At 44.9% G+C, this 17,537-nt stretch overlaps 1 protein-coding gene across 7 annotated transcripts in view; it reads right to left on the reverse strand.

Annotated features, from left to right (window-relative positions):
* The window catches only part of PARP8 (poly(ADP-ribose) polymerase family member 8), a 157,835-nt gene extending 140,566 nt beyond the window's left edge, over positions 1-17,269 (reverse strand). Inside the window, exons 1-3 of one of the 7 annotated variants that reach the window (XM_083402766.1) lie at positions 17,175-17,269; positions 16,273-16,374; positions 15,087-15,147 (exon numbers count right to left, since the gene is read on the reverse strand). In XM_083402766.1, coding sequence (XP_083258892.1) covers positions 15,087-15,147; positions 16,273-16,363 — 152 coding nt within the window. In that variant the 5' untranslated portion in view covers positions 16,364-16,374; positions 17,175-17,269. Of the gene's footprint in view, positions 1-15,086; positions 15,148-16,272; positions 17,129-17,174 lie in introns of those variants that run through there. The other 6 variants (XM_083402771.1, XM_083402772.1, XM_083402768.1 and 3 more) reach the window with 6 other exon arrangements.
* Positions 17,270-17,537: the final 268 nt, after the last annotated feature.

Here is a 17,537-nt window from a genome sequence, read left to right on the forward strand (position 1 = left end):
TAATTTGCTGAAGATGGGGCAAATAAATGTATCCACTTGTGCTGATGCAAGTGTACCATAGCGTTTCTTCCATTCTGCACCCCTCCCAGAAATCATTCCTCCTTTAGTCACTGCTGTGGATACACAAGCTCCAGGCACTGCAGTCATCTGCAAGGGATTCTCACACAGTGAAGTTAATGTTGCCAACCTTCATGGAACGTTTGCAGACATCTTCGTAATGCAGAATTGGTCTGCCACCAGGCCAAATGCCTGAAACCAGCTCCCCATAGAGCATATCCTTGTTGATCCTGCCATCTTCCATTCTGTGGTCATGGCCAAGACAGTGTAATTGTCACTGAGACATGAGTGTGAACATGCTGGGAATTAGACGTGGAAGAGCCCATCTTTGTGGAAGGTGTTGAGGCATTGCTCTTGGTAGGTGTAAGTTGCCCATGACTCACTACCATAAAGCAGGAGGCCCAACACACAAGCCTTGTAGGCCTTCAAATTCATATTGGTTGTTAGCATCACATTCTCCCATACCCATTTGGAGAAGTGAGCAATTTCCGTAGCTACCTTGCCAATATGCTTGCCCAGATCAGCATTGATGGAGAAGTTGCTGGTTATTGTAGAACCCAGGTTGGCAAGATTGTTTGCCATCTCAAGTGTGTGGTCACAAATTCTGAGGAGTACTGGTGATGCCTGACCCAGGATTTTGATCTTCATCAGGCTAAAACTATTAGTTTTATGACACAAAAACTGAAATTACCAGCATCTCCTCTTTTTTCCTTTGTTATTTTTACCCGTGCAGCTCTGCAGACACACCAAGATTTATTTATTTTTAACCAGTAGATATATCAAGGCGCCTGTACCATGAGCACTGTCCCTGTCTCTTATCTGCCTTCTATGTCAACCCTCTGCAATTGACTGACCTTAGCTGTTTTTCAGTCTGTGTTATCTGTTTCTGAAGGATGGTTTTACTTTTCAGAAGGGTCACTGTAACAATAACATTAGTTTCCTAGCAGTGGTAACAGAGAACAAACAGTATCTGTTTATTTTCAGCTTTATTTAAGGGGGTGGGGAATAGTGGGCCTTTACCAATATCTCAGAAAAATATATTTTCCGGCAAAAGCCAGTTCCTTGAGAATGTAAATGAGCCTAGCTGTGTTAAGCAGCTAGCTACACGTTAAATGCTAATGCATGTAACAGAACCCTGACACCATTTTCTTTTAAGGGAAAGCAAACCTGCGAGGTGCTGAATGAAGCAGTAGGCCTTGCAAACACACCACCACCTAAACCAGAAGGTGGATCATGAGGCCCATCATCTCTGACCATTAGCCATGCAGACTGGGGCTGATGGCAGCAGAAGTCCCAAATCCTCTGGCAGGCCACAGGTTCTAATCCAGAGGTCAGCAACCTAAGGCCCATGGGCCAGAAGCAGCCCATGAGGGTCGCTTAACCGGCCCATAAGCCACCCCCAAACTGAGCCGCCTGCTCATTGAGTCCCCGCGCACTGTGCTAAACCGGCGCAGCACGGCACAGGAACTCTCTTCTGTGGCTTTGGAAATCGTTTCTGCACAGGTGTGATTTCCGGCATCTGGGCATGCACAGAAGCAATTTCCGGAGTCATGGAGGATCTCCGCGGGAATGATCCGGTCCATGCCTGGTAAGTCTTGCCGACCCCTGTAATCTAATCCTCCAACCTAAACCTTGGAGTGGAAACACCCAAGCTTAACCACATTAATCTTGCCATTTTTACTGACTGGGTGGAAGAGAATTGTGAACGATAGTCCAGGAACATTCAAGAAACATAAAACTGGGGGTGGAATATAAGGTAGAATTTCATGGTCTATGCCACCTTATAAGCTTTCTGCCTCACATTTTGGCTGGGTACAGAATTAATATTTACACAAAGCAATAGGAGTAGCTTTCTTCTAGTGCAACAGTAGCCCAACTTCAGCAAAAACAATTCGCAAACAACAGCGTTTGAGAGATGAAGTCTCCTAGCAGGAGGAAATGGTAGTGGTCTCAATCATCCTAATTCTTTTATGAGCACCACTTCTCTTGGCTCTATGCAGGTAAAATGGAATAGTGAAATTGACTAGACCAGGCAACTTCCGGTTCAAACAAGTTTGCTGTTCTGGGGAACTTCACACTTGAATGCCTCTTTCTTTAGAAGGCTGCACAGATATATATGCAGATTGTGTGTGTGTGTGTGTGATATGCTTTTTAGTATATAGATATAAAAGCCAGGATTTTTAAAATGAGTTGAGGAGAAAGGTGCTATGTGCCTCATTTGGACATTCATGATATGGACATGTAAGCAAGTGCACAGGAATAAAGGAAGATAAGAACTTAGGGAAGTTGTATTGTACTGAGTCAGACCACTGGTCCATCTAGTCCAGTAGTGTAATGCTCTCTGGGATTTTAGGCAGGACTTTTTTCCAAACCCTACCAGGAGATGCCAGAAACTAAGCTGGGACCTCCTGCATACAAACAAATGTTCTACCAGTAAGTTCTACCAGCCTACCCCTCCTAATAACAACTGGTTACTAAGTGGGACTGCCTAAGGGAAGCACGTTGCACCACTCCTGAAACTGGTGGTCCATTTCTAAGAAACTACAGTGGTACCTCTGGTTACGAACTTAATTCATTCCAAAGGTCCGTTCTTAACCTGAAACTGTTCCAAACCTGAGGTACCACTTTGGTTAATGGGGCCTCCCACTGCTGTCGTGCCACCATAGCTGTCAACTTTTCCCTTTTCTTGCAAGGAATCCTATTCAGAATAAGGTTATTTCCCTTTTAAAAAGGGAAACGTTGACAGCTATGCATGTCGCCGGTGAGCAATTTCTGTTCTCATCCTGAGCTAAAGTTTTTAATCCAAGGTACTACTTCTGGGTTAGCAGTGTCTGTAACCCAAAGTGTTTGTAACCAGAAGTGTTTGTAAACTGAGGTACCACTGAACTTATTTTTCCTTTAAAGCAGCATTCATCAACCTGGTGCCTTCCAGATGGGGCAGGCCACAGCTCCCATCAGCCCCAGCTTTCACAGCTGAGGAAGGGTGTGGGGAGTCTGCTGCCAAGCCTTGCCCCTGGCATATCAGTGTTATTCCATGCAGAGCCCTACACCAGGTTTAAGGGTGAAGGGAGTCATGTGACAGCTTCCCATGTGATATAGAAACCCTGATCGTGCAGGAATCAGCTCCAGAGAGGCAATTAGAAATCAATTTGTTAACTAAGAGGAACGCCCTGTTTAAAGCAGACAGAGACAGGGTGAGAAAGAAAGAAAGAAAGAAAGAAAGAAAGAAAGAAAGTACTAAGCCTTCATTTTACGTAAACTGAGTACAAATATCTGCAGACTCCAGGGCACAATATGCCATCCTTTGCAAAGGTGCCAGATCAGCACTCCTTAAAGTCCTCTGGATTCTGGAACGGCCAGCATCCCACAAAAAGCAGGGCAGCAAAGTAGAACAACAGAAATACGCGTTGCAATTCTAAATGTCATTTTTTTTCATTCCTGCGGAAATAAATAAATAAATAGCCAAGCTGCCGCTGTTTAAATGGAAAGTAAATCTTGCCCTGTCACGGCACCTGACTGAGCATCGTGCAATATGGGGTGGGGGTGGGGGGGGGAGAGATCTCTCAACTTGTCTGAGAGCTTTCCAAAAATGGCAGTTTAAAAATTATCAAAATTGCTATACAGTCCTGTTCCATATTTAGTGCCCAGATTATCCCACAAAGATGTTCTCGACTAATAAATTCCTAATTACAGTCTTCCTAAACCAGCAAACACTTCAGGCCTGTCAAACAGCTCCAATAATTCAGAAATGTGAACGCAGATCGTTTTTCGAAAAATGAAGCAGTGCCTGGCCAGTCAGACAGCCAAAAAATGATTACTCAAGCCTCACAGGGAAAGGATTATTTATGATAATCCATGCAATTCACAGACTTGAGCTCCACAGGAGATTTTCTTTTTTCTTCCTTTAACTTTATTTGAAGTGGGAGCTGGGGGGATGACAAACTCCTTCAAATGCCAGCCCTGCTTTGCCCATATTTATGTCCAGTCTAAATCTGATTGTCACGTAATTTCCACAATATTGCAGCTCAATACCGTTTATGAGTAAAGATGTTCTTATTGATCCAACCACCAAAATCGCATGCTGGGCTCTACGGGAAGCCAGAACTGAAATGACAGCAAAACTACAGTCTTAGATCCTGTGCAGAAACTAGGGTGAATAAAGCCTTTTCCTTACCTGCCTGATTGATTTCATTGCATTGCTGTTTTTGAGATCAGGCCCTGGGCAATTAATTGCTAGGGAATCCATGACTCTGCATGGCCGCAATGCTGCTGCCAAAGGGAATGGATGTGGTGCAATGGTTATAGCACCAAATTAAGATGGATGAGACCTTCTAATAGCCATTCAGCTATGAAGTTCAGCAGGTGACCTTGTGCCAAACACTACCCTTTGGGGAAGGACTATAACTTGGTGATAGGAGCATGTGGTTTTCATGCATAAGGTTCCAGGTTTGATCCCCAGCATCTTCAGGTAGGACCAGGAGAGAAGACCCCATCTGAATCTTGAAGAACCACTGCCAGACAGTGTAGACCAGACAGAGTCAATGTGGTGCTGCTGAACTCCAGCTCCCATTGACACCAGCCAGCATGGCCAATGGCAAGAGATAACAGGAGTCTTACTCCAACACCATCTGGAGGAAACCACTTTGGCTGCCCCTTGTGTAGATGATACTGACCATGGGTCTGCCTCCAATATAAAGGCAACTTCCTACATTCCATTTCCTGTTTTCCTAGGTCTCTCATCCTACCAGCATATAGTGAACCTAACTTCAAGGAACCTGCCCATTGGCACCAACTGAACAACATCAATTAGCCAACATCAATTAAAAAGTAGAGACATCACCTTGCCAACAAAGGTCCGTATAGTAAAAGCTATGGTTTTCCCAGTAGTGATGTATGGAAGTGAGAGCTGGACCTTAAAGAAGGCTGATCGCCGAAGTTTTGAATTATGGTGCTGGAGGAGATGCATGAGAGTCCCATGGACTGCAAGAAGATCAAACCTATCCATTCTCAAGGAAATCAGCCCTGAGTGCTCACTGGAGGGACAGATCCTGAAGCTGAGACTCCAATACTTTGGCCACCTCATGAGAAGAGAAGACTCCCTGGAAAAGACCCTGATGTTGAGAAAGATGGAGGGCACAAGTAGAAGGGGACGGCAGAGGACGAGATGGTCTCAAAGCTACCAGCATGAGTTTGACCAAACTGCGGGAGGCAGTGGAAGACAGAAGTGCCTGACGTGCTCTGGTCCATGGGGTCACGAAGAGTCGGACATGACTAAACGACTAAACAACAACAACTGAGAAGCAATATGCCAGCAAGTATTAGTTTCTAGGATGGATTTGGGAGAAATTCAACTCAGTTCACATTTAAAGGCAAACTTACTTAATTCACACTTTTGGAAACAATACGAGAACCAAAACACAGCCATCCTTGGAAATTTGCACTTCTCCAAATTCCGCAGTGCAGTTCTCCAGCCAAGTAATGTGTGCAAAAAATGCATCTATTAGAAAGGTGCGCACATACATGCACATAAATAACTTACATAAATGCATTATATTTGAAAAAAGTGTGTATTAGAGGAAAACGCATACAAAAATGTGAGCATTAGGAGAAATTTGCAGTAAAATGTAAAAGAATTTTAATGAGGACATTTTTAAAAAATGCAAACCGATTTGAAAATGTAGAGAACTGAACTTAAGATTGGAAAAATGAGAAATGGGGAGAAACCCTGTTCTCCTTTTCATGTCCTGCTTATGAGATTCCCTAGGCATCTGGCTGGTCAATGTTGGAAACAACAGGCTTTGCAGTGGTACCTCGGGTTAAGAACTTAATTCGTTCTGGAGGTCTGTTCTTAACCTGAAGCACCACTTCAGCTAATGGGGCCGCCGGGCCGTCGCTGCGTGATTTCTGTTCTCATTCTGAAGCAAAGTTCTTAACCCAAGGTACTATTTCTGGGTTAGCAGTGTCTGTAACCTGAAGCATCTGTAACCCAAGGTACTACTGTATTAGATAAGCTTGTATGTCTAGTACAGCAAAGCCATTCTCCAAATGTGCAGGGAGGCTTCCTGTGGGGAATGGAAAACTTTCCTAGAATCAAAAGAAGCTGCCTTATATCCAGTGAGGCTGGTTTGTACATCTAGGCCAGTATTGTCTATTTTGACTGGCAGTGGCTCTCCAGGGTCTCAGGCAAAGGATCTTTCCTGTGATCTCTTCCCTGATCCATGACAAGCTAGAGGACCCACACATTGAACCTGAGACCTTCAGCATTCAGAACATGCACACCTACCAACGATGTGCAGGCTGGAATGCGATCGTAGTCATGAGGTTGCAATTTTAAGCACAGGATCTGACATGCATCGTTAATATTGGGCAAAGCAATCTTAACAGCAAGGAATGAAACAGAAAGATAAAGCGGGGAATTCTTACCATAAAAATAAGGGGAGGCGAACCCCAACAAACCAGGACTATGAAAATATGCAGACTGGTTCTCACTTTTGTGGAAAAGGCAAATTCTCCACTTATTGTAGCCTGTTTGAATTTAACATCCCTGAAAATGCAAAGTCAACCTGTGCCCATCAGCCTTGGCCAATTTTACCTTTTGGTCATACAGTTTCAGCTGTGAATCTCCCTTCTGGGCACAGTAGAGTAAACGAGAAAATATTTTTTCCCCTATCATGAAGGAAGCCAGCCTGAGAATCCCATCCTGCATGCACTTGAGCGAAGCCAGTTGAGACGGAAGTGCTCTTCATTCCCTTCACAGGCAGAAACATGCCACACAGTCACGGAAGAAATGCTAACCTCTCTTTGCCTCGGCCACAAGGGATGCAGGTCTTTACAGAGTCAACATTATCCATCCTAATAAAAATGTCATAAGTCAGCCGGTTTGAATTCCCCTCTCTTCAGCATCAGGCATCAAGAATTATAATCGACTTTCAAATGCTTAACTCAGGCAGGTGAAAGGAAAACTTAACAATGTGAACTCCTGGCAGTTTAGCATTCGAGGGCCTTCAATCACATCTAAACTTAGCAGTGAAAAGACCTTCACACAAAAGATGGAACAGTCTTGTTCTCTCTGTCGCTCCACGGGGCAGGACTAAGCCAATGGGTGGAAATTGCAGGGAGGCAGGTTGGGATAAACTTTTTTTTAGGGCAAGATCTGTTTGACAGTGGAACATACTGCCTGTGGAGACACAGGCTGCCCCTTTGCTGGAGGTCTCTAAGCAACGGCTGCACAACCATCTGTCAGAAGTGCTTAGCTGCACCCATCATTGTCGATCCTGCACTGACCAGCAACATCCCTTCCGACTCTAAAAGGGTGCTTCCACAAAGCACATTTAAAGCACATTACTTTCCCCAAAGTATCCTGGGAACTCTAGTTTATGCCTTGCAGAGCTACAATTTCCAGCACTCTTTTAATCAAGATTTACCAGACAGAGGGACACATATGAAAGCATCAGACAAGTATCCTTTGGATCCTGGTAGGGTGCAGTTAATCACTAAAACCATATATTTTTTTTTACACTGACTGACAAAACAGAATTGCTAAATTCTGACAGCAAAATGTTTCAGCTTCGGCCTTTGCAAGTTGCTTGATAAAATATAACGCTGTTTCCAAGGTGACCATTACTGAATTCTGAGCTAACGCTGGATTTTCCTGGGAAACAGCAGATCCAGTTTAAATGCAAAACTAATATGGGGCATTGTGTGGACACTGTGAGAAGCTTGCGTGCACAATTAGTTCCAACTCCACATAAACTGTCTTGCGGAAGCCCACAAATTCTACGATCCTATAGAAAGCAAAAAAAAAGGTGGATGAACTCTTTTTTACAAGTAGGTGCAGGAACAAAGTCATTTCAGTGCTCTGAACACACAAACCTTTCCTCTCCAATCCCCTCACCTGCTCACCTGGTTTCCTGCCCACCTGGCATGCTGTTGGCAGTGGTAATAGCGCCATAAATCCTAGGGCAGCTGCATAGAGTGGGACACAAGAAGCCCCATTACCTCCACCACTCCCATGCCTCTGCTGCTGGAGGAACAGCTGAATGCATATTATAGGTGGACACTTCTTTTCAAGAGCTTTAAAAGTGAGCAGATTTCTGGAGGCTTCGAATTTTTTATCCTTAAATTGCACTCCAGTTTACAAATGGAAGCTACTGTTTGCTCACCCCAACTTACGGCAGAGTGACTCCTCCCCGCTAGTCCCACGTGTCATAGAATCAAGGGACCACAAGGGTCATCTAAGCCAACCCCCTGCAATGCAGAATTTTTTTTTGCTCAACATGGGGCTCGAACCCACAAGCCTGATATTAAGAGTCTAATGCCACACTGACTGAGCTATCCTGAGCTATAGACAAGACAGATGCAAAGACCAGTGAAGAAGGATCCAATTTTTAACACAGGAGTCAGGGGATAAGTACCTGCTTCTTCTTGATCCATACCCTGCCATGCCCCTGAAAGGAGCTGTACTCTTAGTGGGACATCTATATTTCTGGAGATTTATTTGGGGGTGCTGGGAGCCTAGTTGCAGTGGAGAGAACATTCAGCGAAACAGCAGTTCCACCCCATCCTAACCCTCCTCAGGTGGACTTCTCCAGGGGTTAGGATTGCTTTGCCCATTTATCTCACCAACTAGTAAAGCTTTTACTGTTACACTGATAATGCAAGCCCTGTCCATCTCCTGGGTTGGATCTCGACACATCAAAGAAGCATTTCAGTTAAAGGCATTGTAAAGTTTTTGTGAGAAATTGGGTTGGCAAAAACAGAACTCTACAGCGCCTTCTGGTGTCACAGTGCTATAATGCATATACAATGCCTATAAAGCGCTTCCTCTTTGCCAGTGTAGCTGAGTCCCTGGAGATCACATGCCATTGGCAGCAGAAGCAAAGCTATACAATCATCTCTCGGTACGGCAAAAGTGGCTCAAACTGGCTGCAGTCTTTATTTTAATCTCTGTTGCCTATTCTTTCATTTCCCTTTTCTCTCTGCCCACTAAAAGGAGGTGCTGCCATTTAAAGGTAATCCGTTCCCTGCCCCCTGTGAAATGAGGATTTGCCCTGGTGCGGAGAGGGTTAGAAAAAGCCAGAAGTGTGAAGAGGAAGGGTGTTAATGTGTCTCCGAATTTGTTAACTGACCTCAGATTCTCTCTCTCTCTCTCTCTCTCTCTCACACACACACACACACACACACACACACACACACACACCTTTTCTCTTTTCATCCAAACAGCCCTGGTCTTCTGGGGAGAAACAGAAGGAATAAGCTAGGCAATGGCAGAGGCAGTCAACAGCATGGCTGTGATTCTAATGACACTACATCCAGCTGCTACAATCATGGAAATTGCTCCCAGCATTTATCTGCTGTAGCCCAGTTCACACATTATGATCTCCCATGCTTGAGGACTGCCCATGCAGAAAAACAATAATAATTATGGGAAGCTGGTATAGTATGGTGGCTAAGAACGTAAGTGAGAAAACTCCCTGTTCAAGCCTCAACTCAGTCGAGAATTCATTACTTGGTGTTACACAAGCCAGTCATTCCCAGACTCAGAATCCGATCACAAATAATTGGGGAAACAATTTCCTGGTTCAGGAGCTTGGTATCATGGGTGTTCAGTACCCATTTCCTAGAATGTGTCTATCCGGTCCCACAATGATGTCCAAGTATGTGCAGAACATGCAATGATGCAAGACCGGTCTATGAATGCCAATACATGGATGGCATGCATAGCAGCTAACCCACATGAGAATGAGGGTCCCAGGACAGCTGAAACTGACCTATCTCACAACAGTGCTGTAAAGATAACAAAGATAATAACGTGAAGTTATTTGAACAGTCAATAGAGTGTTTAGCAATATCATCATTCCACTGTGATTTGATGCACAAGGCTCATTACCCATTGCAGGTTCAAGGAATGAGATTTCGGCTTATGAGGACAATCATTAGGAGCCAATTTCATATATCTAAGAATAATAATAATCAGCAAACCAAATCACCAGCACCCATCTGAGTACTAAAAATGTTGCAAGAGTTTTCACGATAAATCACACAGCACCGAAAAGGTCATTTGAGTCCCAGCCTTGAGCTATTGATCATCCGTACAAAGCATCTCTAAAATTGCTGATGAGAAAGCAAATGCATTAACTTCCTTGGTTATGAAATTTAATTGTAATTGTAAATGCTGTTTGCATTTGTTTCTTGCTTGAAGCTAAAGGACCTAAAGCTGTGAGGTTAAACACCCTAATGTGAATTCCAGTATCTTGTAAAATCTGAAAACACTCTCAAATCTAAGTGCTTTTCCCACTAGATAGACATTTCAAACTTTATTGTAGATATACACGCACCCATCAGTACACAGTCCAAGACAAACACCTTAAGTTCAGGGATTTCAATCGATCCTTTGCGCTCAAAAGTAAGTCCCGTTGATTACAAAGGGGTTTACAGTACTTCCCAATATGTTTCTACAGAACTGCAGCCTAAGGCTGCAATCCTAACACACCAGTGAGTGTGTCATATTGGACACAGTTGGCCTTACTTCTGAGTAAACATGCTTAAAAGATTTCACTCTTACACGCACTTCAGTCTGAAATCATATGCACGTTTCCTACTACTGAGTAAATATGTTTATGATTACACTGTAACTCTGTTTTGAATTGTAACCTAAGACAACAGTTTGCATGTCATAGGACAGGGGTTGCCAAACTCCCCACCAACCATGGACCGCTTGAAAATCACTGGTGGACCACTTAATAATTTTTCTAGCTTTTGTAGCAACTGTAATGCACTGTGCTAGACACCGTATGATTTAAAATTGTACTTTTATTGCTTCCTTTACTCCAGATAGACTGCATTTTATTGTACTACATTTTCAGTTCCATAGGATTTGAATGTTAATACAATAAAATGTAACAGAAGAAATGAAGAAGCGCAAAAAAGGAACCCAATTAAAAATCAATAGCAACATTTAATGTGATGAAGCTGCTGCCTCTTGTCTTCAACTGCAAATTCACTGACACACCACAGACCACCTGAATGTAGCTCCTATAGACCACCATGTAGCTCCACAGACCACAATTTCCGAACCCCTCTCATAGCAGACTTCACCCATTCAAAAACCTCACCTGTGACTGAAATCACATCTATTTGTCCTGCGCTGGGAATATAAAACCATGTTTGTCACAAACATACAGCAAAAGTAACTGGCATTTAAACTTATTTCCATAGCTAAATTGGGGTAATAGAAAGTTATTCTCATTAATGTACTCATAGCATCTTCAACATATTACTCCCAATATTTACAATATTTACTAGGAAGGAAAGTACAGTGGTACCTTGGCTTAAGAACTTAATTCGTTCTGGGGGTCCATTCTTAACCTGAAACTGTTCTTAACCTGAAGCACCACTTTAGCTAATGGGGCCGCCACACCACTCCCACTGCCACCACACCGCTGCTGCGTGATTTCTGTTCTCATCCTGAAGCAAAGTTCTTAACCCAAGGTACTATTTCTGGGTTAGCGGAGTCTATAACCTGAAGCATCTGTAACCTGATGCGTCTGTAACCCGAGGTACCACTGTATTGCTTACTCTATTGGAATTTATGGGGCTATTTCCAAATAAATGCCCTACTCCACCCTATATAGAAAAGCTAAGGCATTCTGGGGCTTTTAGTTGTAAAAGAGCACTATGAGTGAACGTCACAGAGTATTATAAAATTATGTGTCTAAAAAGTGGGAAAGGTTTTTCTCACTCTGATAGCTTATTTAACTGATGCCTTTTTTAAAAAAAGTATTAAAAATTGTGTGTGAACGTGTTTTCTCACAAAATATGTACTTCTGAACGCACATTCTGAGTTTGCTTTTCTGAACAGATCTTATCTTGAAAGTAACATATTATATGCATTTTGGCATCACAAAAAAATTGGAGAATTGCAAAAGTCACCGAAAAAGTGCATTCTGATATGCACATTCATCCTGGAATTGTAGATCAGGTCAACTGATACTGGAATGCACAAAGAAGGAACTCCTCAAGCATCTCTGTTCACAGTGCTAAAATCCAGGGGCACCCAATGAAGTTGCACAATGGGAGATTTGGGACAAACAATAGGAAATCTTCACAAACTACATAACTCACCACCCAAAGACATGGTGATAGCTGTTGGCTTAGGCAGCTTTGAAAGGAATCTGACACACTGATGGAAGGCAAGCCTAGCAATGGCTATTAGCCACTAGAAATGGGATCACAGCTCAGGATTACAGCACACATTTTGCAATCAGAAAACCTCAGGTTCAAGTCTTGGCATTTCTTGTTAAAACAATTTGGAGCCTCACAGATGTAGTCCAACAACAGCTCCCATTTATCCCAACTTTTGACCATGCTGGCCTGGGCTATTGAGAACTAGAGTCCCAGAACATCAGGAAAGCACCATCAAAAAGGCAACACACACCATACATTCATCACGTTGGCCAGCCCTGGGTTAAAAGAATCAGGTAGCAGATGATCAGGAAGACCTTGGCCTGAGACCCTGGAGAGCCCACTACCAGTCAAAGTACAAAGTGGAGAACCAGAGTCAGAAAAAGAAGTCCACATGTCCCCTTGTTCACTGCTGGAAGCTGATCGCAGATGCTGCTTTCTTATCGGGGAGGCAATCAGCAGCAAGCCTTAGTTAAATGAGGCAGTCTTTCTATTGCATAGAAATAATTCAGAAAGGTTTTGTTTTTGATCTCCGATGTGTCATCCTTGGACCTGTGAACTGGACCACCAGCTCCTCTTGCTAGCACATATGTGCACCAATGATGTTAAGAAAACAAACATACTGGAGCGATCCAACTCTGACCAGCTTGTGTCACACAAGGGGCCACAATAGCTGTTACAACACAAGTATTTCTGTTGCTGCAACAGCTACAAGAACGGCTACAAAGTCTGATTACAGTGCTCATGTACTTAGGATCAAGCTGCCAATCATTTTAAATCTGAAACAATTCCACCGAACCGCTATTTAAGCACATCTAGGCTGCAGATTCAGAAAGGCCCTTAGCATTTAACAACAAGCTAAACTCTTGCCCCACAAGGCAGACAGAAATGACCAAGGTGCAACCCTAAAGAGTAACTCATAAGAACCTTGTGCTACACGGAAGTTCTCACCAGCAACCACATCTTATAAACAGCTGGGTCCATCAGCCTAGGCCCACTTCTTTAGGTGTGCCTAGCTCTGCATATGATAGGGCTATGGATTGGACTGGAGTGATATAGTGATGGATAAATACAGTTTAATCTGAAGAATGCAGGCCAGAGTGCTGAAGTAGATAAGATGCTGGGAAATATGGATTCAACATTTTGATTAAAAAACTGAAATCCAACCTGGCAGGGACTTCAAATATGATGTGTGTGTGTCTGTGTGTTGGGGGTGTTGCTTAGAATCATAAAATCATAGAACTGAAGAGTTGGAAAGGATCCTAAGGGTCATCTAGTCCAACCTCATGCAATGTGGGAATTTCAGCTAAAACATCCATAACTGATGGCCATCCAACCTCTGCTTAAAAACCTCCAAGGAAGGAGAGACCAGCTTTTACCATTATAAAGTTCTTCCTGATGTTAAGTCTGGATCTCCTTTCTTGAAACTTGAAGCCACTGAGTCCTACCTTCCGGAGCAGGAGAAAACAAACTTGCTCCATTTTGCATGTGACAGCCCTTCAGATAGTTGAAGATGGCTATCCTATCTCCTCTTAGTCTCCTCTTATCTAGACTAAACATACCCAACTCCCACAACTGTTCCTCATAAGGCTTGGTTTCCAGACCCTTGGTCACCCTTAACCTCCCCCCCCCCTTGGGCCACTTTTTCCAGTCAAAATCAACCCAACTGTTTTCCCACCTGCAGACAGAAAGATATACTGCCCAAATTAGCCCAATGGGTAGAAAAGCAGGTGTATGGGAGACAATTCTAATTGGGAAAAAAGTATTTTGGCATCTTGCTTTCATAAAAATTCAATGTATTCTCCTTCTACAGAGATCAACCAAAAATATTTTACACACACACAAACCAGGTAGGAACTGCTGGAACTATCACCAAAATCTGCTTTCATGTATACACAAAAAACAGATATGAACTGCTGAAACTATCACCAAGATTGGCTTCCATTTCAAAACCGACCACTCGCTCCTGATATTTGAGGGATAATGTTAACCTAGTCAGTCTCTCAACATAACACCACAAAAAGCAACTTAATCTAGAGAATGGGCAACAGCTTTTCCTTTGAAAGCCCTTCTGCCTTGCAGTCAAGCGCTCTTTGCCCATTAATACAGCACATTATGCAATAAAAAAATTACATAGCTGTTGCAGGGGTTTTTTTTATATAAAAAAATGAAACACAGGGTGAGATTTATTCAATGAAGTGAAGATTACTGTAGCCAAAACAATGTCCACCAACTGTGAATAACTTCAAAGTGTGTCACAGTTAATTGGTTCATTGCTCAGCTGTTAAAGAAGTGATAGTTATATGCACCATAAACTTTATTGAATATTCCCCCCCTCCCTTATTTCAATTATCTGCAGCATTAACACAGAAAATTGCAAACAGTGTTAACGTATTGCAGCCTTGCCTTCGCTGCTGTCATTACTTCCTTTTACTTTTGCTGATGGTTGACACGGGATCTGAATTTCCATGGGCATTGCACTACAAACATTACTCATTCCTGACTGTGCTCTCTTCTACACCCACGCCTCTCAAAACACTTACTTTCTGTTCTGGTGATCCACCTCCCTCTACACCTGTCGAAAATAACCCTGCATATATTCAGAGCAAGAGCAAGGAAAGGCAAAACAAGCAAGAGCAGAGCCCTTGATCAATGAGCCTCTGATGACGAATCATCGCCCCACAGAACACCTGTTTCCAGACCAATATTTCTTCCAAAAGAAGCCTCAAGGCATCAACACTATCTTCAAAGGGGGGAAAAGGAGGGGAGAGAATTCTTAACTTACTGAATACAGGCTGGTTTGGAATCAATACAGAGTCAAAGGAAAATAAGCTGCTTCAACTTACTCATACCTTTTGGATCCTCCGACGTAGGTGAAGGTAAAAGTGGAATCTGCGTATCTGAAATCTGAAACACAAAAGAGCTGTGTTGTTGCTGAACGCTTATTGTTCGTTTTGTGCATGACGCCTGGCGTGTGAACTTGCCTCTCGTGTTCAGCCCACCCCCAGCCAGCCACCAATATGGGCACAGGGATTAAGTCTGAAGTGGGGGGGGGGGGGAGGAGAGAGAAATAATGTTACAGCAGGAACCCCCCTCCCCTCCCTGCAACAAGTGCTGCCTCGGTACTATGGCAACGGAAAGAATTTCCATTGTCAGTAAAGGCAACAGGCAGCAACAAGCCAGACTGCTAAACGCATATTAAACATTGCAAGTAATGATCATAGAGGAAAGCAACAAGCCAAATATTGAGGAGGGAGAGATGGGGTGGAGAGAGAGAGAGAGATCACAAAAAGGAAGACAGCCCAGCTCTGGACATCTGTAGATAATAATCTCTCAAGTTCCACCCTGGAAGAAGCCTTCTTCTATGCCACCATCAGCCTGCTCCCCATACACACAAAATATGGGCACAGTTTTGTGTTGGGTTTTTAAATATATATATATATATATATATATATATGCTTTCGTAGATTTTCACGGGTACAGGAATGCAGGTTTTGGTGTCCTCGGGTGTCTTCCCGTGTAAAAGTTAGACACCCCAACTTTTACACGGGAAGACACCCGAGGACACCAAAACCTGCATATATATATATATATATATATATATATATTTGTTTTTGTTTAGCTCTGCTAATCACACACACCAAAAAACAAAACGGGGGAGACTCTTGAGAAATCAATCAGATGGAAGATCTGACCAAATAGATCAAAAGGCGACCTAACTGAGGAAAGCATCCAGCGCTTGAGGTTCACTTAGGTGCCCCACAGAGCATTAGTGTTGTGTGTGCGTGTCTGTATGTACCGGGGTGGGGGAAAGGAGGGAGAGATCCTTGCAAGCTTTCGGGGGGGGGGAGATCAGCGTTGTTCTCACAGAGAACTGTCAACAGAAAATCGTGATGCCATTTGGGGGGGAAGGCGACACCAAAAGAAACCCCCCCCCCCCAAAAAAAAAACCACACACGCCCGAAAGCATTTCATGGGCGCGGGAGTGGGGGGCATCGAGGAAGAACCAAGAGCAGCGGCTGGCAAACTCACCTGCAAACAGGCAGTCCTTTTCCGCCTTGCACTTTTGGATCACAATGTCAATATCCTTCTGAATCCTCTCTTGCCTTGAACACATCCCCATGAACTAAATCCCTGGGGGAGGAAAAAAATTAAAAAAGAAAAAAAAAAGAGCAGCCTTCGGATTTCCAACCCCGCCGCCGCCACCTCCTCCTCCACCACCACCACCACCTCCCTCGCTCGCTCGTTGGCTTCCTTCCTTCCTTCTCTGCCAGTGTTAAGAGGCAGTTAAAAGATGGAAACCTCCGAGGAAGGATGGGGGGTTAGCGGGGAAAGAAAAATAGCCAGAAGGCGAGGGGGGAAAGGTCTTCCTCCTCCTTGTTTGCTCCCCACCCCGGAGGAAAGGTCGATGTTGCATGCCCAGATGCGCTCGCCCAGATGTGCAGAGCGATGTCCTCCTCCTCCTCCTCTTCCTCCTCCTCCTCCCGGCTTCGACAATAGATCCGAGAGTCAGGGGGTCGAGAGGGATCCTGGCGCTCGGGGAGCCGCGGGGGGAAGGCAGCCAGGCGGCAGCAGCAGCAGCAGCACCCGGGAGATCGAGGCAGAGCCCACCGAATCGGAACCGGAGGCTTCACATCCCGGCTCCCCTCCGCCACCGCGGGGCGGGAGAGATGTTGACAAGGAGGAGAGCAGGAGGAGGAGGAGGAGGAGGAGGAGGAGGCGAAAGGAGAGCAGCTCCCAAGAAGCCTCGGCGGCGGCGGCGGCAGCTGGAAGCGGCAGGCGAGCGAGCGAGGCTCTTCCCCCGTCGGCATCCACCCGCGCGCGCACAGTGGCGGCTCCCCGAGAGGCCGACACTTCTGCAGCGACGCCAAGCCGCAAACCCCTCCCCTCGCCGCCGCCGCTCCCAGCCCAGACACTCCGCCCGCCACACGTACTGTTGCTCGCCGACGCCGGAGCCGGTGGAGGCGGAGGAGCAGCAGGAGGAGGCGGAGAGGTCTCCAGGCGAGCGGCCGCCGCGCTCCCCTGCCAGGCGGCTCTTCCCTGGAGAGGTGGCTCCCTCGGGGAGCGGCTAGAGGAGGAGGAGAAGGCGGCGGCGGCGGCGGCTCGTGGTGGGCACGGGGCAAAAAAGGCTCCTTTGCGCGCCAGTCCCGCCAGCTCCTGCGCTGCCCTTTTAGGATACTGGGTTAGGTTAGGCCTCGGCTCGGCCAAGCGAGGGGGGTTGGGCGGGAGGGGACGGACCTGTGGCCCTTCAGGGGCTGCTGGCCTGAAACGCCCGATGTCTCTGACCATTGGGCATG

This window comes from Podarcis tiliguerta, assembly GCF_965153285.1.
Source record: "Podarcis tiliguerta genome assembly, chromosome: 11".
NCBI lineage: Eukaryota > Metazoa > Chordata > Lepidosauria > Squamata > Lacertidae > Podarcis > Podarcis tiliguerta.